The sequence below is a fragment of the Mustela nigripes genome, unplaced genomic scaffold (assembly GCF_022355385.1).
Source record: "Mustela nigripes isolate SB6536 unplaced genomic scaffold, MUSNIG.SB6536 HiC_scaffold_76, whole genome shotgun sequence".
NCBI lineage: Eukaryota > Metazoa > Chordata > Mammalia > Carnivora > Mustelidae > Mustela > Mustela nigripes.
This window is the reverse complement of record NW_026739491.1, coordinates 2,579,217-2,601,304: the sequence shown is the minus strand read 5'-3', so window position 1 is coordinate 2,601,304 and position 22,088 is coordinate 2,579,217. Positions and strand designations below refer to the sequence as shown.

Below are 22,088 nucleotides of genomic sequence, written 5' to 3'. Positions count from 1 at the left end.
TTTGACTTTTTTAGTCCTTCGTAGAGCCACTGAATTTGGCAGTTGTGTTAGATGGTATTGTTTTGGATATGATGAGGTCATAAAGTTGGGGTAGATATATCAGAATGTGTTTATTGTGAGCTCTTTGGGTGATGGTTCTTAAAGGGCGGTTCCTAGAGTAGGGGCATCAGCATCTTCTGGGAACTCATTAGAAATACAAGTTCCCAGGCTCACCCCAGATTTACTGAATCAGAGACTTGGAGTGGGAAGCCATACAATCTGCATTTTTAGCAAGCTCTTAGGTGGTTTTGATACACACTTAAGTTAAAGAGCATGATTTTAAACCACCTAGGAACTCTTTCAACACCATACCACTGCTCCCCCAGATCTTTGTAGTGTACTAAGATCCCTTGCGTTATTCATCACCTTTTATTTTTCCTTTTGCTCTTGTCCCATGTGATGCAATGTTGCTTTAACTCTCACAGTCTCCTTCTCTCTTGTAACGTGCACTAATAGAATTATATGGAGTTGAACAACACTGGATTCAATTTCTGGCTCTGTTGTGTGACCTTGGATAGTTAAGTAGCCTTTTTGAAGGTCCATTTTCTCAATTGGAAAATTATGTGAGGGTTAAATGAATTAAGCACCAGTTGCTTTTGCAAGTTTAGATGCTCAAGAAATACCTGCTCTTTTTTCCCTTTGTCCTATTACTCTGCTCAAAATACAAAACAAAACAAAAACCTTTGCCGTGGCATATTGCCTGCAGATTTTAAAATTTTTAAAGCTTCAGGCTTTATGGGGTATCTGAAATCTCATCATATAAAATTGGAATAAACCAAGTTCATAAAAAAGTGAGGTGCCTATAGTATACGTACTGCCAAAGTGAGCATGTGAGGTGTCTATAAAGGGTGAATAAGGAATGGTTATTAAGTTATAGCTGGTGCTAGTTACTTCTATTAGTCACTTGCAGTGGATATAGTGAAGTTTTATATTAGAAAGTTCAGTAATACCAAAAGTAATTTGGACCATAGCAAGAGAATAGGATATTATCTTCATATCTCTCTCTCTTCTTTTTTTTTGGGGGGGGGGGTAGACTCTACGCCTAGCCTTAAGCCCATCACAGGGCTTAAATTCAGTCCTTGAGATTAAGACCTGAGTTGAGGGGCGCCTGGGTGGCTCAGTGGGTTAATGCCTCTGCCTTTGGCTCGGGTTATGATCCCAGGGTTCTGGGATCAAGCCCCGCAATCAGGCTGTCTGCTTGGTGGGGAGCCTGCTTCCCTCTCTCTCTGCCTACTTGTGGTGTCTGTCTGTCAGATAAATAAGATAAAATCTTAAAAAAGAAAACAACAAAAAGACAAAACCTGAGTTGAGATCGAGTCAGACTGTTTTACCGACTGAGCCATCCAGGTGTCCCTTTCTTTCACTCTTTTATAGTAATTTGTGTAGAAGAAACTGGTCTTGCCTCATGTAAAGGGGGGGGAACATAAATAGCCTTAATTTCCCAAATTCTAGGGCCACCTTCTACATTAAGGGGGAGCTATCCAGGGCAGAAGTGGGTTTCAGAAAGAGACTCTGGCTGGGATAGGGAGGAGAGTAGTACATCTTTCTAAATTGACATTGACAATACCAGAACTTTGTGCTTTGGACCCTGTGAGCAAGTTTGCACTGAGTTTTATTGTTTATTATCTGTTTCCAGATGTCTTGTTTGGTGGTTTGTTTTGGAGCCAAGGTTCCTTTGAGTACAGATATGAGTACTTCAGGCTTGTAGTTAACTTCACAGACTAAGTTCTTTTTTTTTTTTTTTTTTTTTTTAAAGATTTTATTTATTTATCAGAGAGAGAGAGGGGGAGAGAGTGAGCACAGGCAGACAGAATGGCAGGCAGAGGCAGAGGGAGAAGCAGGCTCCCTGCCGGGCAAGGAGCCCGATGTGGGACTCGATCCCAGGACGCTGGGATCATGACCTGAGCCGAAGGCAGCTGCTTAACCAACTGAGCCACCCAGGCGTCCCCACAGACTAAGTTCTAATGCCACAGTTGGGATTGGCTTGAAAGTTCTACAAAATCAGGGCCCCTGTGTGGCTTAGTGGTTAAGCATCTGCCTTTGGCTCTGGTCATGATTCCAGGTTCCTGGGATCAAGACTCAGGTTGGTCTTCGTGCTCCACAGGAGGCCTGCTTCTCCTTCTCCCACTCCCCCTGTTTGTGTTCTCTCTCTCGCTGTGTCTCTCCCTGTCAAATAAATAAATAAATAAAATCTTTTAAAAAAAAAGTTCTACAAGATCAGAAACTATTTCATTCATTTGTTGATGTATAATAAACCACACAGCAAAACTTAGTGACTTAAAATAACAATTTTGTTACCTTCCATTGTTCTTTGGGTGGACTGGGCTCAGATGGGAAGTTCTGTTGGTCTTGCCTGGGGTCTGTCTAGAGTCACCTGGAGGCTCAGGTGGAACGGCTAGTCCTCTCCCTCTTCCTATAGTCTCAGGGACACCTCTCTCCATGTGCTTTTCCAGCCAACTAGCCAGACTTTTTACTTAGCAGCTTAAGGCTTCCCAAAGCGACAGTTCCAAGAAGGAGGAATGGAAGCTGTCAGTTGTCTTAAAGGCTAGGGCCAGAACTGGCACAGCTTGCCACATTCTCTTGGTTAAAACAAGAACAGACTTGTCTAGATTCAGTGTGGGAGGAGACCATACAAGGACAAGAATACTAAGAAGTATGGTTCTTTGGGGTCCGTTTTTGGAGACTACTACAGGAACCATATCTATTTTATATATGAATATATAGTGACAATAAGTACTTGGGATTTGAATCAGTGTTTGGATGGACTGACAGATTGATGGATAAATGACTGCTCTTACCAATTTGAGTGAGGTTCATGTGATTCTTAGGTTTCAGGTACCCACCCATGTTTATGCCTCTACAGTAGTCATCCTTCTCGACACATGTTTTCTTTGTGGGAAGCCACCTTTTTAGGCATAGTGATGTGGGTGACCCGAGTGCATTATATTCCCTGCAGACACTTTGGGAGTTTTAATACCAGGGAGAAAAGAATAATTGTGTGAACTGTGTGGTGGCTACTGTACTTTACATATGTTCCTATTTATAGCAACCTTGTGGAATAGGGATTTCCTTTTAAATTTGGACATTGATAAGATAATGGACTTGCCCAAGGTCACATAGTGAGTAAGTGACATGAGATGATGAATTTAGTATGTATTCTCGGGTTTCCTGACTGGCTTATTTAAAAGGTGTGTGACTCCTGATCTCATGGTTGTGGGTTTGAGCCCCACGTTGGGTGTAGAGATTATTTAAATAAATAAACATAAATAAAAAAATAAAAATAAACTTCATTCTCATTCTGAAGCTAAAACACTGACTTGTGTCCTTTATTAATTATTCAGAGTTTCCCTTGATTAGTCTCAGACCATTAAGATATATCAGAGGGGTTTCAACAGCAGCTAATAGCATTAATATTTGGCTGTGTAATTCTTTATTGTGGGAGTCTGTGCTATGGTATTGTAGGATGTTGAGCACTGTCCCTGACCTTTATGCATTAGATGCCAGTGCACTCTCCCCACCCATTTGCAACAACTGTGTCTCTAGACATTCCCGTATGACCCCTGGGGAGATTCCCTCCCATTGAAAAGTTATTTCATGATTTGTTGTCCTTCAGTTTTTCCTGTTTTTGTTTTTTTTTTAAATGATTTCTCACAAGGAACTGGCAGTGTCTTCAAACCACCTCATTCTTGTAATAGTATTGCCTGGTTCTCCACCCGTGTTCCACTCCCCCTCCCAGGTAGGCTCTGTGCTGGGCGTGGAGCCCAAGGCAGGGCTTGAACTTGCCGCAGGGCTTGAATTCAGAACACTAAGATCAAGAGTTGGATGCTTAGCCCCGGAGCCACCCAGGCGCTTCTGCCTGCTTCTGATGGTCTTGAGTCCTGCCTTTCTTTCATTGCCTCTCTCTTTTGCCTTGTCTTTTTGCTTTTGTTTGTGATTTCCCTATATCAAATGCAGCTGGACAGAAGTGGTATTTGTAAGGACTTTTTTTTACACAGGTATCAATTTAGCAGGCATTCAGATCTCTGAGATTATATGCATTCGTGTAGTGGAAAAAGGCAGTTTACATTTTCTAATTATGGTAGGGGGGAAAGGCATAATATTTAGTAAGCTGAGAATTAAATGGCTTCCAGGCTCCACAGAGTTAATCTTCAGGGTAGTGTTTGATTGACATGCTAGAGGATGGTAATGTGCAATTCTTTTGGGGAACGGGGGAGGAGAGTGGAAATTGCAGTTTCTCTACTAATTGTACCTTAGGTGTCATTTATGACAATTTCATGTTGTCTAGACAGAGGGAAATGGTAGAGAAATTATTCTAGTGGAGTCAAATGCGGGGTCCAAAAAGAATCAAGAAGGTTGTGAAAGTCAGGATCAGAGTGGAAGGACAAGTAATATACCCCAGAGGCAAATCAGTGAAAATCAGATGTCACTAAGAGAAGCTGCTCAGGATGAACCCAGAGTGTAAGAAAGTGATTGTACTCTGAGCTTTGTATTTGCTCAAGGGCTAACAGTGGATTGTTTGGGGGCCCAGCTGGAGTCTCTGCCCCTGTCTATTTCTGTAGACTCCAGGAACCTCATTACTTGCACAGACATGAGCCGAGAAGGCTTCCTCTTTGCCTCTGGTTAGTAAATGCTCCAGTCTGCCATGTATTCCTTTTTCCTCATTCTCTTGGAAGGCTTCATTTACTAACACTCTTTGCCCTACTGATGTTGGCCCTAAGGTTTTGCTTCATATTACAATATATAGTGTTTACAGTATATCAGGGTCAGTGGCCTGTCATTTAAGAACAGTTGGCCTTGGTCAAGGGTTTTTTAAATTTCAGGTTAGGAATAGAAATGTGAAAAATCATCTAGGAGGAAGTGTATGGGTTAGCTGTTATTGAAACAGTAAATGGTTTCTACCCAATATATTCTTTCTAGAATTAGTTGGTATAGAGATCCTTTTTTTGGAATTATCTTTTATTCTGAATAAAAGTAGTGGGAAAATTAGGATTATTGGATTTTTTAAATCTCTTCTTGATTTTGGAGGAAACCAGTCAATTAGGATGCACTGCCTCTTAATTAAAATCTAAACCTGTATATCACAGCTGTTGCTTGTCTGGGTATGTGTGAGTATCAGAACTAACCGTGGAACTTGGCATTGATATGCTCTTACTCATCCTTTGGTGAAAAGTCCCTGATCTAAATTTCTAATTTAAAAAAGTCTGTGGTCTATGAGCAGACCTTCCAAGTCTTTTAGAGAAAATGAATTTGGAGACAGAGTAAACAGGGCCACGTAGATCACCTTGGGCCTTTGTTCAGATGCTGACGAAAGTGAGTTTTTATTATTAAATTGAAATTTTATAATTAGAGTGTAATGTGTTGAGGATATACAAAAGCTAAGCATAGTGCCAACCAGTCATTTTATAATTGTATCAAAAATAACCACCTAGGGGCGCCTGGGTGGCTCAGTTGGTTAAGCGACTGCCTTCGGCTCAGGTCATGATCCCGGAGTCCCGGGATCGAGTCCCACATCGGGCTCCCAGCTCCATGGGGAGTCTGCTTCTCCCTCTGACCTTCTCCCCTCTCATGCTCTCTCTCTCACTCTCTCTCTCAAATAAATAAATAAGAAATCTTTAAAAAAAAAAAAAAACCACCTAGGGCACCTCTGTGGCTCATTTGGTTAAACATCCAACTCTTGATCTCAGCTGAGGTCTTGATCTCAGGGTAGTTAAGTTCAAGCCCTGTGTTGGGCTCCACACTGGTCGTGAAGCCTGATTAAAACAAACAAAACACCTACAAGACAGTTAGCAGAGGGTCGGATATTCCCAGAGGGGTCTGGCTGACTTCTCAGGTAAGACTTTTGTATAACTGGATACACAGTTGTGTACCGAATGTTTCCAGCTTCTTTCTTTTGGTATCTGTGATTATGTTGAGCTTTGATGTTTTACCATCTGTCTCTCGCTGTACAGGGGCATTGAGGAATACGTTAATGTTTTATAAAGACATTCTGGGGAAACTCATTGTTTTGAGCCCCATGAATTGTTTATGCTTGATGATGGTAAGATAAGGTCCATCCATTGGACAGGCACGGTGAGCTCTTTCTTGGTATGTCTGTTTTTTTCCTGATGTCAGCCTTTTCGCCGTGCCACCTTGCCTTGTTCTAACCCACAGCAGGGGCAGGAATTGCCTGCCAGGCTCCACTGGCAACAGCATTGTGCTATAAGTGGACCCCTAGAACTAGGGGGCCCTGCAGTGATCAGATGAGTGCCTATCGTTGGATAACTTAAACGATAATTGCCAGTGTGTGAAATGGGGAGGCTTGGATGCCTCCGCTTTAAAGCAGAGATGTCAATTTGGAAATCATAATAGAGGTGTCATTTCAGAACACACAATTATTTTTTTTATGAAGAATAAGGGCTTGTCATCTCCCAGCCCAGGCATGCGCCAAGGCAGAGATTGGAGGCTTGTAGAGCAAGATTCAAAAATGCAGAAGGCAATAGTGCATCCAAGTTCCTTTGGCCCCATGCCGCCCTATCCCCCTGAAAACATTGCCCTCTTTTAGCAATATACCATCCTGGAGCTTCTGTGGTAGTTTCCCAGGCAAGTAGCCAGCCTCTGACTTTATGATTTAATAAGCCTCCCAGGGACCAGGCTGCCTTGCATTTATCGTCCCGATAAAACTATGTCAGCACTTGAACCTGAGTAGCTTAAGTGACCAGAGGGATAAAGGGTGATGTAAGCAGTTTCTGAAGACCTTATTCCTTCAGGAATTTCAGTGTGAGTTTTTGGATATCTAGCAACCTTGTCTGAATGTCATGGGGTCAGTGAGGGCAATCAGATGTGTCTTCTTGCTTGTTCTTCCAAATCTACTTAGGACTGCTCGTTTATTCGTAGGCTTTTATTGGTCTCTTATTACATGTTAATTAGGAGTTTTAATGGGGACAGAAAGATGACTTGGACTCAGTACATGCTTTCATGTGGCTTATAGTCCAGTAGCAGAGACAAAACATAGGTAATGATAGTACATGGTGACTTGTCAGAGGCCTTTTTTTTTTTTTTTTAAGATTTTATTTATTTATTTGACAGAGACAGCGAGAGAGGGAATGTAAGCAGGGGGAGTGGGAAAGGGAGAAGCAGGCTTCCCAAAGAGCAGGGAGCCCAATGCAGGGCTCTATCCCAGGACTCTGGCTTCATGACCTGAACTGAAGGTAGACGCTCAACAACTGAGCCACCCAGGTGCCTCTTGCAGAGGCCTTTTAAGACAGGTTTCAAAACCAGTGGGGTCTTTGGGAAGAGAGTGTGAACTTTTGGATGGAGGAGTCAGATGTTTGAGTTTTGAAGGATTTTTTTTTTTTTTAAGATTTCATTCATTTATTTGACAGAGATCACAAGTAGGCAGAGAGAAAGAAGGAGAAGCAGGCTCCCCGCTGAGCAGAGAGCCCGATGCAGGGCTCTATCCCAGGACCCTGAGATCATGACCTGATCCGAAGGCAGAGGCTTAACCCACTGAGCCACCCAGGTGCCCCGAGTTTTGAAGGATTTTTAAAGGCAGAAACGGGAAAAGGAACTTTCCAGTAAGAAGCAATGGCCAACCTAAATACCTAGATGAGATGAGGGTGTGTTTAGTTTCAGCTAGAACAGTGCTTCTCAAAGTGTCTGTGGAGTTTTCGCTGTGACATGTAACGAGGTTATCCCTCTGGTTGTTAATGGAATGTGTGCTTGTGTTAAGAATGTCTCAATTTTAATTTCAAATGTAAATATTAATAGATAAAACCCATATAAACAAAAGCTCGTTGGGGTCCTCACTAATTTTTAAGAGTGTTAAAGGAGTTCTGAGACCAAAAAGGTTGAAATCCACCAGGCTAGAGTATGTTATATATCCATAAGAAATGAGAAATTCCGCTACAGAGCTTTGGAACGAAGCTGAGGAATTTAGATTTTATTTTCTAGGCAGAAGGGAGCTACTGGTTTTGGGTTTGGCTCCCCTGAACTGAAGTATCAGATATCACCCAGACATCAGAGTCAGGATGGGAAATTACCCTTTAGGCATGGGGCATCAGTGGCATCTTGAGGTCTTGGAGCAGGCTTTACATGTCATATAGATCACAGAGTCCCAGCAATTGATTTTTCCCAGTAATTAGAGGAGGTTTAAACATATTTATTTGCTTTAGGATATTGATTTTTGTCTGTGATCTAACAACTAGTTAAAAGAATATTTTCAGGATATAATTGTTGAGTAAGAAAGAGTTGCCACGGGCTTATTCATTCTGTCTAAACATGTATAAAGGTACCATACTTTCTGTTTCTCAACTCTGATATCCGTTGGATTTGAAATGAAAGTTCTTTTCGTTCAGATGACCCATCTCATCTGCCCTGATAGCTTTGTTCTTTTCCAGAGCTTTCTTCCACTATTTTTTTTTTATTGTTTTCCTAGTCATCAAAGGATATAGTAGAACTAGGGATCCCACTTGTGCATAATCAGAGTATTAATCAGGAAAGGAAGAAATAGCTGTAGTCATTTAAAATGTTAGGAATTTTACAGCCTGAAGTGTGTCTCTGTTGAGTAATGATTTTATCAGGGTTTAATATTAATTTTTGATGACTTTAGTGTATAATACTTTGATTTTGTGTTTTTCTGTTCCGTTTCTTAGTGACTTCACTTTATCTTTCAAGGGATTTTATATAAGCAAATATTTTAAGAGCAGGGGGTGGGCAGATTTTTTTCTGTAAAGGAGCAGGTAGTGAGTATTTTAAGCATGTTCCTTTCAGGATTAACTCTGCCTTGCCAGCTCCAAAACAGCCACAGACAATATATAAAGGAGTGGATTGTGGCCATGTTTGAATAAAACTTTATTTATAAAAACAGGCAGCTAGCTTGGGGCCTCTAGTTTACCAAACCTGCCATAGGGCATTAGGGCAACTTACTATTTTAAGAAATCCTTTATAAGAAGTGAGTAATTCTGGGCGCCTGGGTGGCTCAGTGGGTTAAGCCGCTGCCTTCGGCTCAGGTCATGATCTCAGGGTCCTGGGATCGAGTCCCGCATCGGGCTCTCCGCTTAGCAGGGAGCCTGCTTCCCTCTCTCTCTCTCTGCCTGCCTCTCCATCTACTTGTGATGTCTCTCTATCAAATAAATAAATAGACTCTTTAAAAAAAAAAAAAAGTGAGTAATTCTTTTGAAAATGAAGAGTTTTCCTTTTAGTTTTCAGCGATTTACTTTTCAGTTTTATATATTGAATGTTTTTAATTTTTTTGAATGTTTCTAATTTTGAAATAATTTCAGACTGGCAGAAAAGTTGCAAAAATAGTGCAAAGAATTCCCTTACACTCTTCACTCACATTCCCTAAATATTAGCATTTTACCACATTTGTGTTATTGTTCTCTCTCTTGCTCTATGTATGAGTATGGTTATACTTTTACATATTTATGGTTTTTATATTTATGTACTTGTACTTATTCTTTTAAATGTTTGGTTTTTATATTTATATATTTGTGTTTATTATATTCTGTCAGATGTTGGATTTTCTTAAAAGTAGGATATAGTTTGACAGAGCAGTGGTCTTCAGACTTGAAAAAAAACTTCTAGTAGTAGAAGGCTTTTGAGCAATTTGTGTGTGTGTGTGTGTGTGTGTGTGTGTTACAGATTATGGAAAGTTCTGATATTTTCTTTCTGTTCTCCAGTAGGTCAAAATAGCACCAACACCTGTGTATCTCAGTTGGACACCACTAGTACAGAGAATGAACCAGGCAAACTTGCAAAGAAAGAGGGTTTTTTTATGTGTGTTTTTTTCCTGTCAAGGGCTTCAGTGACTCTTCAAAATTGTGATTACAGGCAGAATGAAATGGTAGCTTCAAGCCTGAACAAGCTTGTCTGCGTCCCCCTCCTAAGCCCTACCTGATTTCGCATTATTGGGTTGCATGATAGATGGTTAAGTCAAGTCACATTTGTGGTGGCCAGAGAAGAAGGCACACAGCTGGCCTCTCGTCCCATTTTCTTATGTCATTTCTCCAGTGATGGCTGTTTGCAGGAAACTAACTGTAGGAGAAAAAGATCTTTGTTTGAAGTTCTTAGGAGTGGTGGTGACATTTACTCATCTGGTAGCTCTTGTTCTTTTGGTGTTCAACACCAATTGGAGAAGTCTTTTTTAGTCCTTCAGGGCGTACTTGCATCCTAACTGAAGAGAACTCCGTGTTTAATCAGTGGTAAGTGTGTGAGGGTGCTATTCATAGTAATTGGCTCTCTTGATTTTGTGTATTAGCAGTTAAAATGCCATATATATATGGCTTGCCAGTCCACTGTATTGCCTGGGGAGCCTAAATGGTGCCAGCAGATTTTGTAGTAAGTAGGCACAAGGGATGCATGTTCCAAAAGAACCTCATCAGGGACTCCCCAGAGACAAAGCTTAACATTTTGACTTTACCCTAATTTAAAGAAGTCTTTCTAATTAAGATAGGTAGGAAGTTAGGGTGGGAAGTAGACTTTGCAAGAGTATAAAATGGAATCATTTAAATTGAGATTATCTAATCCAGACTATTCTAGTTCAAGAATCTCCTTTACAGGTTCCTTAAAAAGTCATCTCATTTCTCTGAATACGGACACTGCCTTAGCATAGTAGTAGGGGGTAATACTGGCTTTGGCTTCCTAACTTAGCAGCATCATTTTCCAGACGGAAGTACTTAAGAAAGATACATGTTTGTTACTCTGCAGGATGCTCCTTGCCAAAGGGCTTCTGCTTACTAAGCAGCCATTTGGAGAAGAACCTGATGGGGCTCAGCTATACTCAGGACTAAAAACTCCATGAGCCCTTTGGGATGGACGGACTTCTGGGTGTTCAGGGAAGTCAGTTGCTCCCAGATCTTGCTTCCATTCAACTCCTTCCCAGTTCCTACAGAACTAATTAATTAGTAGTGGACAAGTATTTATCTAAGATGGCATAAATGTACTGAATATATACTCTTCTCAAAATTTCACTTTTCTTCTTTTTCTAGTCTAGGTACCTCTCACTACCCCTTCCTCTCACAAACATTTTGTAGTTCAAGACTCAAAGACATGCCATTATTTTATGTGCCCCTAATGAAAGAAAAAAAAAATCCTGCCAGTTTAACTGTGTCAGGGATGCCTGGTTGGCTCAGTCGGTTAAGCATGTGCCTTGGGCTCAGGTCATGATCTCAGGGTCCTGGAATTCAGCCCTGTGTTGGACTCCCTGCTCAGGGGCGAGTCTGCTTCTCCCTCTCCCACTGCCCCCCACCCCACTCCTGCTTTCTCTCTCTCTCAAATAAAATCTTTAAAAAAAAATAAACTTTTCATACAATTATTAGATGCATCCCAAAGTCAGACATGCTAAAATGGGAGGGTATCTCTTAGAATTGATGAAGCAGCATTTCTGCTGCCGTCAACAGTGGTATCATTGAAGATCCCAGACCAGAGAGATGTATTTTATTGCTTTCTTCTTCCTCTTGGTTACATTGGAATATTCTCTTCCTTCAGTGGTAGGACTGCTTAAAGTGAATTGTGTGGGGAGGTATTAGGCCTTGTTTAGATAGAAAGCATCATTTAACCGTTGGTTGTTCTGGGCAGGAAAGGTAGCTAGCAAGCCAGCTTGACAGGACCTCTGCTGTATCTCTTCCCCAGGCTGTTGGGGGAAATGCTTTGGTGAGCTAGTTGCTGGGATAAAGTGACTGCACATGACTATACCTAAAGCCAGCTGTTTTTAATAACAGTGAATTGAATTAACTCAATTGGAAAAGATTGGTAGCTGCTGTCCTTATCCTGCAGATCTGCTTTAAAGAAGAGTCTGGCAGGGAGCCGGAGACCTGTTCCCGGGAGAGCCAGGCAAGATGCTGCTGGAAAGGAACAATATGCATTTCTTTTTGAGACCATTTCCTTTGAAACGTGTTCTGTGGCAGGATTTTGATTGGCTGCCAAGGCACATTTGAGTTGGGAAGCAGTGTGGCAGACATGGCAAACTTGGGGGTCCCTGGGCCACATTTATCAGATGTGTTTTAATTGGCCCTGTACAAAGAGGGGGGAAAAACATTTTAGCTAAAATTTATCAGTCAGGAGATTTCATGGAAAAGTCCAGATTTCTGGCTTCCCTTAAACACAGGAAGAGCCGACAATACTGAGCATCATAGGTTGGTCTCACAGTGGAAACATGCACTTTTTACCTACATGCATTGTGGTTTGAAGCATTTCGGAGGTGACCTTCTCTGGAGTCCTGGTGCTGTCACTTAAATAGCCCTGTGCACAGTGCCATATACTTAACTTTTAGGCCCAGTGTTCTCATGTTTGTATAATAATGCCTACCTTGCAGTGATAGGTGAGTTTTAAGTAAGAAAATATATATGACGTGCTTAGTATTTGCCTGGCACCAAGAAAGTGCTCAATAAAATGTGGGTGTATCAACATGTGATCAGTTGAATTTATGATTGGGCTAGATTATGTAATTAAAGATTTTTGTCAGGTAAGCGAGCCTGAGGAGTACTTCTTCTCACAGAAAGGGTGTGGGCAGAGCAGAATGAGTAGAATATAAGGGGATGTGGATTAGGATAACGTGGAGAAACTGAACACCAAGATAAATGTTGGCACTACATGAATATCTCTGGGTATGCCTAATATTCCCCTCCTGTGTTGATCCCAACCTCCTTTTTGTCCTATTTCTCGGAGATACTGCAAATAGGAATAAGATCATGTCTCTGAAGCAGTTGTTCATTTCTCACAGAAGAGCAGTATTCAGCATAATACAGTGGCCATGTCCGGTGTGGGAGCGCTGTAGCTCATTTATTTGTGTCTCTAAGTACTTAGTTTGTAGAAAGGGTATAATCCCAGATAGCAGGTATTAGCTAGCTCCAAAGGGGGATATTATTTATTTCTCCCCCTATTTTTCCCGTATGAATGACCTCTGAGTTGGTAATTGACAGGGATTATTGCCATTTTTTTAATCTCTGCTAGGAGGCTGCTGGAGTCTTCCCTCATTTCATTATCCCGTTATGATGGAGCAGGATCCAGAGAGCACCCAATTTACCCAGACCCAGCGAGGTAAGGCCAAAGTGAGAAATGGCACTAGGTGGGAGGGAGGGGCTGCCCTTGGGGTTGCCAAGCTGTTGGAAGCCCCATTCTGTGCCTCTCTAGTCCTGGTGCTCTTTTACTCTTCAGTTACAGTTTTGAGACAGTTGGTTCAGGTGATGGGGAAGTGTTGCAGGTAAGTGAACAGAACCTCTGGTGGCAGAGGGTTGTGACTGAGCTCTTGTCCTTTGGGGCTCATTTCTGTAAGTGGGGCACTTAGAGGAGGGACCTGAGGAGGCCACTGGCAGAGTCACAGGATATGCCATTTTTGCTGATCAGGGAGGCTGTTGCCATTCAGATGGACAGTCAAAAGGGAAACAAGTAGTTATTAATAGGGAAATTACTTACAAATTAAAACTAACCGGCTAACAAATAATTCTCATTGCTCTCATTTGAGAGAAAATTTAGACTATCGAAAGGTAGAAGTCAGGCTCATTCAGATGTTCAGTTTTTGGATGTGACCTAAAGGAAGAGATGACTGACAAAAGGGTAACTAAATAAAATAAGTTGGCATTTTAATAAAGTGGTTTACCTTACACCAATCAGAAGATATTTGAAGAGTTCTCAAAGAGGTTAAAAAAGCACTTAGACAAATTCAGGGCCCACCCTTACCTGATACTGGGACTGAGGACCCAAGATGAGGTGTTGAGTTGATGTGTAACATTTATTTATAGTGAGCAGCCCTTTGGTGTTGTCACGGCCAGACTTACTGATTTCGTTAATGACCTAAGTAGGGGATAACCTTCACATTATTTAAGTAATACCGGAGCAAATGGTGAGACTTTGCCAAAAGAAAGAATAATTTTAATTGTGGGGTTGGCAAATTAACAGGTATAGGTTAGATAAAGCTAAATGAGCTTTGCTTTAGATTAAGAATTTCAAGTCTGGAAAGACCTGTAGACCAGTCTAGTTGATGCTAGGGATATTGAGTGATTTTGTTGTTGCCACAGTTATGTCATGATACTGAGCATTCTTTCTGAGAGACTAATGAATGAAAGGATCCCCCCATCACTTCCTTACTTCTTTTTCCATAACCCCAAAATGGCAAATCCAGGATCAGGGAGAATACGGGGAGGCAGCTGAGATGGTGATGACCAAACCAAGGAAGTTTATGTTAGTCTCTGGTCACACTTGAAAGCAATAAGCCGAGAATAAGAGAGGGAGATTTTATGCATCAATCTGATTACTCTGAAACACTGAGAAGAGAATTTCTTGCTATAAGAGTTTTTTAGGACAGCAATAGGAATCGCATCCCCAGAATTTTTTTTTTTTAAGATTTTATTTATTTATTTGACAGACAGAGATCACAAGTAGGCAGAGAGGCAGGCAGAGGGTGAGGGGGAGCAGGCTCCCCGCCAAGCAGCGAGTCCAACTCAGGGCTCAATTCCAGGACCCTGGGATCATGACCTGAGCCAAAGACAGAGGCTTTAACCCACTGAGCCACCCAGGTGCCCCTCATCCCCAGAATTTTTAACCTGACAACATTTAACAGTGATCCTTAAAGACCATTATTTGTCCACCTTTCATGTAACAAATCTTTTTTACTCCCACTCAGATCCCTTTATGATAGAAAGTGTCATACTTTGTGGTGTTGCTATTTTTACATTTTCCCCTCTGAACACACAGTTAAGTTTTCTTTGGAGGAGAGGGTATTCTTCCTTGAAGAAAACTTGTGGATATATTTAAACATTTAAAATTTTTACTTGGGACACCAGAATTTGGTGATTATCCAGCTCTCCAGTAGGAGGATGATTGCTAACTCATTACTGGTTGTTTAATTTTTTTCCTCTTAGACGTCACCATACATAATACATATAGGTCAAAGCCTTTATGGGACATTTCAGCATTCAGATCTTTAGTTTCCCTCTGGATCCCTAAAAAGATGAGGCTAGGGTGTACTTGTGTTTGATAATTGTACCAGGAATCCTTTTTTCTTTACCATTGATGCATAGTTTTGTAGCTTAGGGAATTCCTATTCTATGGTGAAATTAAACAGTTGGGGTTACCTAGTGCTGAAATTATGCCCTTACGTAAAAGGGCAGTCTTTATTATTGTCTGCATCAGCATTCTTTCTACTTCTGTCACCAATAGTATAATTTTCCCATTAGTTAGAGTGGGCTAGCAACTGAGGAATGAATGTATATATAGTCACTTTTCAGCATCAGTTCCAAAAAACAATCTTCATTCTGCTCTTGAAACGTTTTTTACATTCTTTTCTAGTCTGATTGACTTGAGAATTTAACCATCAATGGTTGACTTCTGGAAGATTTCTGTATATTTAGTAGATACAGGAATAACTCAAGAGTGCTGACTTTTGTCTCTTGAAAATTTCGGATTCTTGATTCATCCTTGCAAAATGTATGTCAATAGGGGCCAGTGGATAATGAAAGATCCACATGTTGAGACTTTTAAGAAATGATTCTTGTACTCTGATGATCTTGGCCAAGGCATCTGTGCATCCCCTGCCCACTTGCTGTATAATTTGGATTCAGGGATGCCAAATGCAGTGTATTGTTCTATAACAAGGACTTTCTGAGTTCCAAAGATTGTCCTTTGGCCTGCTTGAGAATTCCATTTGGCAGTTAGCCAGAAGGATACCACCTCTGATGACTGGCATTTCAGAGATAGTTTCAGCTCCCCTACTGACTCTCTGAGTCAGTAGATTTACTGAGATCTCCCCAGAAACTTTGTCCAGGGGTAATGAAAAGTCAGGCAGCAGGATTTTGTAAATACTATTCCCATCATTGAATGTAACTGTTACTATTTCCATTCTCAGTTTTTCCAGATTTCCATTAAAAAAAATAGATATTTTTTTCCTTTCTATTCAGATATTATAGAGGTTAAGATTCCCAGGAATCCACTAGCATTGCTGTGTTTCTTTTAATTTTTTTGTTCTAATTGAAAATTTTTATATACATATTAGTATATGCATACTATTCTTTCAGTTTTTCTCCCACTAAAATTTTGTGTTAAAGTTTTTCTTGTGTGTATATAGGGATGACTTACTCTTTTTAATAGCTACCTTGTGTTTCTTTGTACAGATGCAGTTTATTTAATCTGTTGGTGGGCATTTGGGATGTTTCCCAGTTTTTTCACTAATTCCATATGATAAAATTCCTAGTGGGATTGTTGAGTTAAAAGTGTGTGCCTCAGGCAAGTTTTAAGCCTGGAAATTTCTTAGTAATCCACTTAATATATATATATAAAACGTTTTTCTATTATTGTTCTGCTCTCACTTAGTATGTAGCAATGTTCTGAAAGATGGAGGAAAAACTTGAGAAAGAAGGGAATGTGGTGAATTGTATGGGACACTAGACGTTTTCATGGAATATGAAGACACTAAGCCACATTTGGAAGGATAGAGCTCTAGACTAATTATCCACTGAGAATAGCCATGGTTAGGGAGAAGAAAAAGGAGTAACATGCCTTCTGCATTGCTGAGTGCCCGTGTAACCTCTGATGCTCTGTTGTTAGAAATAGAAAAATCTTTTTTTTCCCTGTTAGGTTTTGTTTTCCTGAGTGTATTTTACTCTCTTTTTTGCTCCTATTTTCTCTGTGTTACAAATATCTGTGAATAATCCATAGATCTGAGAGGTTCAGAGAGCTCATTTTAGGGAGCTAGGACAAATTTGGAGCTGTGTGGATTTGTTGGAGAAGGACGTCCTGGTGAAGATGGTGCCTTCTTTGGTCATGCCCGGTGTGCCATCTCCTGGCCTCTTTTCTCCTGTATAAAATGAAAGAAGAGCTGGCCAGTAGACGATTGCTGTGGTCTCTTTTCGTTTCTTATATTTTGAGTATGGGTGATTGAAGATGGCCGTGAATCTCTGTGAAGGGAACCCTGAGAAAGCTACAAGGGGTCCCTTAAGAAACTGAAAAGGAAGGTCCAGTGTTATCTCCTGAGGAGGGGGCAGCTGTTGAGCAGGTGATGACTGACTCAGCAGCCTCTTTGCCTTCTCTCCGAACGGAAACCCTGGTGGTAGTCTGGTAAGCATATTGTGCAGTACAGACCTCCTGGTGAGTTAAATGCCCTTTATTTTTCATGTCTCCGGAGTTCGCCTCAGCAGGGAGATACCATGGGAGAGCTGGATTTACTGTCTTTCACAGTATTCCCCGCATTAGTGCTAGTTTGTGTTTGTCCATCTCTGTCTCTCTCAGATTATCTCCTGCTGCCTACTACGCCCAGAGGATGATCCAGTATCTCTCACGGAGAGACAGTATTCGCCAGCGCTCCATGCGCTATCAGCAGAACCGTCTCCGTTCTTCCACCTCCTCCTCTTCCTCAGACAACCAGGGCCCATCAGTAGAGGGAACCGACTTGGAGTTTGAGGACTTTGAGTAAGTACTCCCTCAGCTTGCTTTCTTCCCTGTCCTCCCAAGCTGTGTGTGCTTCCAAGTTGACCACTGTCCAAGCAGCAGTGGTTGACATTTTTGCTTCAACCCCCTAAGTTATTATTTATGAGTAATAGGATGGGGTGAGGGAAAGGGGGTTAAAAGGCTCAGGGGCCCCCCCACCTCTGGCAGTTGTGCTGCTGACTCACCAGAGCCTGTGGTGAGAGACAGACCGTTGGCCCCAGCCCACGCTGGAGAAGATGGCTGCCGCTCCGTATGAAAGCAACGTTTTCCTATTCCTTTTGCATGAACAGTGGCTGTGGAAGTGCTTCTTATAGCCTGTCTTCACAGCATCAGGGAGACAGGATGGTTAGTATATTTCCTCTTCAGCAGAGTAGGTATAGAGGTTAGAAATAATGAGAATACCCAGATTTCCCCAAGGACAGTTCCTTTTAGTATCCTTGAATCACGCGTGGGTTCGTAGAGATCCTGCTCCGTTGCCTAAACTTGCTCCCTCCCCATCTCGCCTATAAGGATCCTTTGAAAGTTGACTGTCAGATTAATGTGGTGGCTTGAGAGGTGATTCCTTGCTCTTCTGGGGCTTTTGAGTGGTTGATTGGAGGGCGGGGGTGAGCTAAAGGAGCAGGGTTAGCCCCGCACACAGGATTAAACACCTCCGTCTCACTGCTGTGTTTGAATTCTCTGACCTGCTGCTCCTGACCTTTCTAGCCATTCATTGTATTTCTTTCTATGCTGAAAGCTTTCCTGGCTTATATCATTTGGCTCTTGTTTGGATTCCTATATTTGATATTCTCAAACATGCAAAATGAGTGAGAGAGAGAGAGGTGGTTAAGACTTATTTTTTTCTCCTTTTGTATTGGAATACGACAGCCTGTCAATCATTTTCCTTTTTTCCCCTCTCCATCTTGACATAGTCTGGGTCAGGTCTGGGATGTTAAGGGTTCTTGCCTCCCTCTTGACCTTCTGTTGCCGTGAGCTGAATGGATAGTTCCCCAAGAGCCACCTTGCAATAGAGCTTTAAGATGCGTTGGAGAACTCTCTCTGCCAAAGACGACTAAGAAGGTGGAAACAACCTTTATACAATTTGCCTTCCTGATATGATTCTTAAACACACTAGCGATTGTGTACTTGGAAGCAGAAGGCAGACTGAATGGGCGGTTCATTTGTCTGGGGAAGATGTAAACGTGAAAGAAATGCAGGGATGCCCTGAAGCAGCTGGAGTGGAAAGCGGAGCAGGGGTGCTGGTTCTCTCTCACCGGCTGCCCCCTGGGTCCCCGCCAGTGTCATTGACCCTCCAGTCTACTCTAGGGTAAGGTGGGTGCATATACTGGTGGTGAGGGGAAAGGGAGTCTGCACTCCCTTAGCCAGGCACCCACCAGGAGTGAAATGTGTTCCCCAGCAGGTTATGATGATTTTTCCAGCCCTGGATCTGTTCAGGGAAGCAGTTTCAAGTACATGCCAAGGCTGCTGGGACTTAGTACCGCTGAAAAGCCTCAGTAATCCCGGGGAGCTCTGGGCATCCGTGCAGATCGCATAGCCTCCCTCCATGCACATTTGGAAGGCTGTGTTATCTCTTTGCACTGGTGAAACGTGGTACTGATGCCTTTGAGCTGTATCTTGCCTCGTGACTTGTCCTTCACAATGGAGTTCTGGGTTAGTTTAAAATGTTCTGTTCTCATCTTACCTTCTCTTTCTTCTGCTACCACCTCCTCCCTCTCCCCTTCCTTCCCCCTTGATTTTCCTGTGTCAGACTGCCTCCTCCCTGTGCTCCCCACAGCCCACCTGTGCTCTCACCTCCCCGCTGGCTTCAGCATGACCTGAATTTACATTGCCTTCTTCACCTTTTCTGCACTGACTTAACCATTGTTTCTCCCGAAGGGTCTTCCCTGGCTCCCTGGTTTGTAACAATGGGCTGATTTCTCTCATGTCCCTCCGAAAGTCCCTGACAGGGTGTTTGCCTTTCTTTTGGGGCTGATGCAGACTGCAGTCTTGTTTTTAGTAGCACCTATGGATTAGTCACTTCAATATTAGTAAGTAGTCCAAGCTCCTAGTAAAGGAAGTTGCTAGCTGGTTGATGCTGAGTTACTGTCTGTTCATTCTTTCTCTGTCTCTTTCTTTGCCCTCCTCCTTCCTGTTGTAAACTGAGTGCTGTGGTTTACTCCTCTTCTCTTAATGTCTAGGTGCTTTGAGGCACAAATGAGTGAAAGATGAGGGAATGTACTAGCCCATTTTAATTTCTCTGCCTCAGTCCTTTTCCTTAGCTTTGATAACCAGAAGGAAAATCAGAAGCTTGTACAGTCATAATTCATAGTTCTTTCAGGTACAGAGAGGCAGGTAAGTTAGGTCCTGGAATCTTCCTGACGCTTAGGGTGCCATTAAGAGAGACTGGTCTACTGGTTTCCTTGCCTTCATAATGCACCACGCTCCTGCCTTTGCAGTCTCACTTCGACATCTTCAGCTTTCTTCCCATTTGCTAAGCCAGGGATCATTTTGCCATTCACTGCCTTGTCCCATCCAGGTGTATAGTGTCACCAGATTCCATCTTTTTTGGTTCTTTTCCATCATCTGTTGAATGAAATATATCAGCTATAATATTTTTCATGTGTAAACTAATTTATAACATACAGAACATTTGTAGTATATATAAATACATTAATATATTTTATATATCTTTATATATTTAAAATCTTGTTTAATCCTTATAATATCCTAATGAGATATTTACTTCACTGTAGTATATATATATATATATTTTTAAAGATTTTATTTGTTTATTTGACAGACAGAGATCACAAGTAGGCAGAGAGGCAGGCAGAGAGAGAGAGAGGGAAGCAGGCTCCCTGCTGAGCAGAGAGCCCAATGCGGGACTCGATCCCAGGACCCTGAGATCATGACCTGAGCTGGAGGCAGCGGCTTAACCCACTGAGCCACCCAGGCGCCCCACTGTAGTATATTTTTAAATGAGGATACAGAGACAAAATCATACATGTCTGAGATTCGAGAACAGGAGCAAACATATTTAGTGTCTGGCATTTATTTATTTGTTTGTTTGTTTATTTTTAAAAAGATTTTATTTATTTATTTGATAGAGAGCGCAAGTAGGCAGTGCAGCAGGCAGAAGGAGAGGGAGAAGCAGGCTCTCTGCTGAGCAGGGAGCCTGATGCGGGACTCGATCCCAGGATCCTGGGATCAAAATCTGAGCTGAAGGCAGCTGCTTAGCTGCCTGAGCCACCCAGGCACCCAGTGTCTGGCGTTTATTGTCCTACAGATCTATTTATTTATTTGGTTTATTTATTTATTTATTTATTTATTTATTTAAAGATTTTGCTCATTTATTTGACAGAGTGAGAGAGAGTAGAAGGGGGAGCAATAGCAAGAGAAGCAGGCTTCCGTCTGAGCAGGGATCCCAGTGTGGAGCTCGATCCCAGGACCCAAGCCAAGGGCAGATGCTTAACTGACAGAGTCACCTAGGCACCCCATCCTGCAGATTTATAAACCTTTAAAAATGGAGTGCCTGGGTGGCTCAGTTGGTTAAGCATCTGCTCTTGATTTCGCCTCAGGTTATAATCTCAGGGTTGTAAGATCAAGCCCTGTGTCAGGCTCTGCACTTAGTGGGGAGTCTGCTTGATACTCTCTCTCTCTGCCCCCCACCACCACATGCACTCTTTCTCTCTCTCAAATAAATAAATAGATCTTTAAAAATGAATAAATAAAATAAAAACCTTATAAATGTTGTAGAACCACATTTGAGCTCTTGCTCCCTGAATTTGCTGTGGAATAAGACTATCTAGATTTCTCTTTAGGGAGGTTAGCTTTGAAGTTTGGTCACCGTCAGGTTAAATTTTTATTCTTTTGTCGTCTGGATTAATGGCCCATCTACTCAGGCAGGCATCTTCTCCTGCCATTCATCTCTCTCTATAGCCAGGATTGAGACTGCAGGGTCCCTGTGTTTATCAGAATGCACAAACAGGACATCCAGAAACCCGCTGTCAGAAGGTCTGTCCTGAAGCCTTCAGCATCTGTCTTTGCATAAAGATGTTCACAAGCAGGGTAAAGGTGTGGCTGCCCCTGACACTGCTGTCTGCCTGCTTTTGAGCCTAGACCACCTGCTAGAATGTAGAAAGCAAATAACCGTAAGGCAAAATGCCATTTTAATTTTCACCATCCTTTTGGAAACAGAGGGAGGCTTAAGTGCCATGTCCTGGTAGTTGCTGGGGCCTGCACAAAAGGTGGCATGTGTCTTTTGTTTATTATCCTCACCTCCTTCCTCCTGATATCTCTTCTTCTAAATGTAATTATAATCCCAGAATCATTCCCACCCTTCTTGTGTCTTTTTGAACTGCTTTGCCTTTCAAGGCAAAGAATCCCTTGAGCCACCCAGGCACCCCTGTAATGCAGATTTAAGAAGCTTTAAAAGTGGAGTCCCTGGGTGGCTCAGTTGGTTAAGCATCTGACTCTTGATTTTGGCTCAGGTCATGATCTCAGGGTCGTGAGATCAAGCCCTGTGTCAGGCTCTGCACTCAGCGGGAACTAAAGTTTCAGATTGGATCAGTCACAAATATGTCCACCAACATACCAGCCAGAGGGAATTATATTCATTTCTTAAAATTGTTGCTAGCACAGAGGAGAGCAAGTACTTCATTTACCATTGTGAC

At 42.0% G+C, this 22,088-nt stretch overlaps 1 protein-coding gene across 7 annotated transcripts in view; it reads left to right on the top strand.

Annotated features, from left to right (window-relative positions):
* Positions 1 to 22,088, top strand: part of LOC132008252 (activating molecule in BECN1-regulated autophagy protein 1) — a 178,324-nt gene that overhangs the window by 56,025 nt on the left and 100,211 nt on the right. For 3 of the 7 annotated variants that reach the window (XM_059386773.1, XM_059386775.1, XM_059386777.1), the window contains 2 exons: positions 12,970 to 13,056; positions 17,239 to 17,418. The exons of 2 other annotated variants lie outside the window; for them this stretch is intronic. In XM_059386773.1, the coding sequence (XP_059242756.1) occupies positions 12,970 to 13,056; positions 17,239 to 17,418 (267 nt within the window). The remainder of the gene's footprint in view (positions 1 to 12,969; positions 13,057 to 17,238; positions 17,419 to 22,088) is intronic. 2 more of the 7 variants (XM_059386774.1, XM_059386778.1) reach the window with 1 other exon arrangement.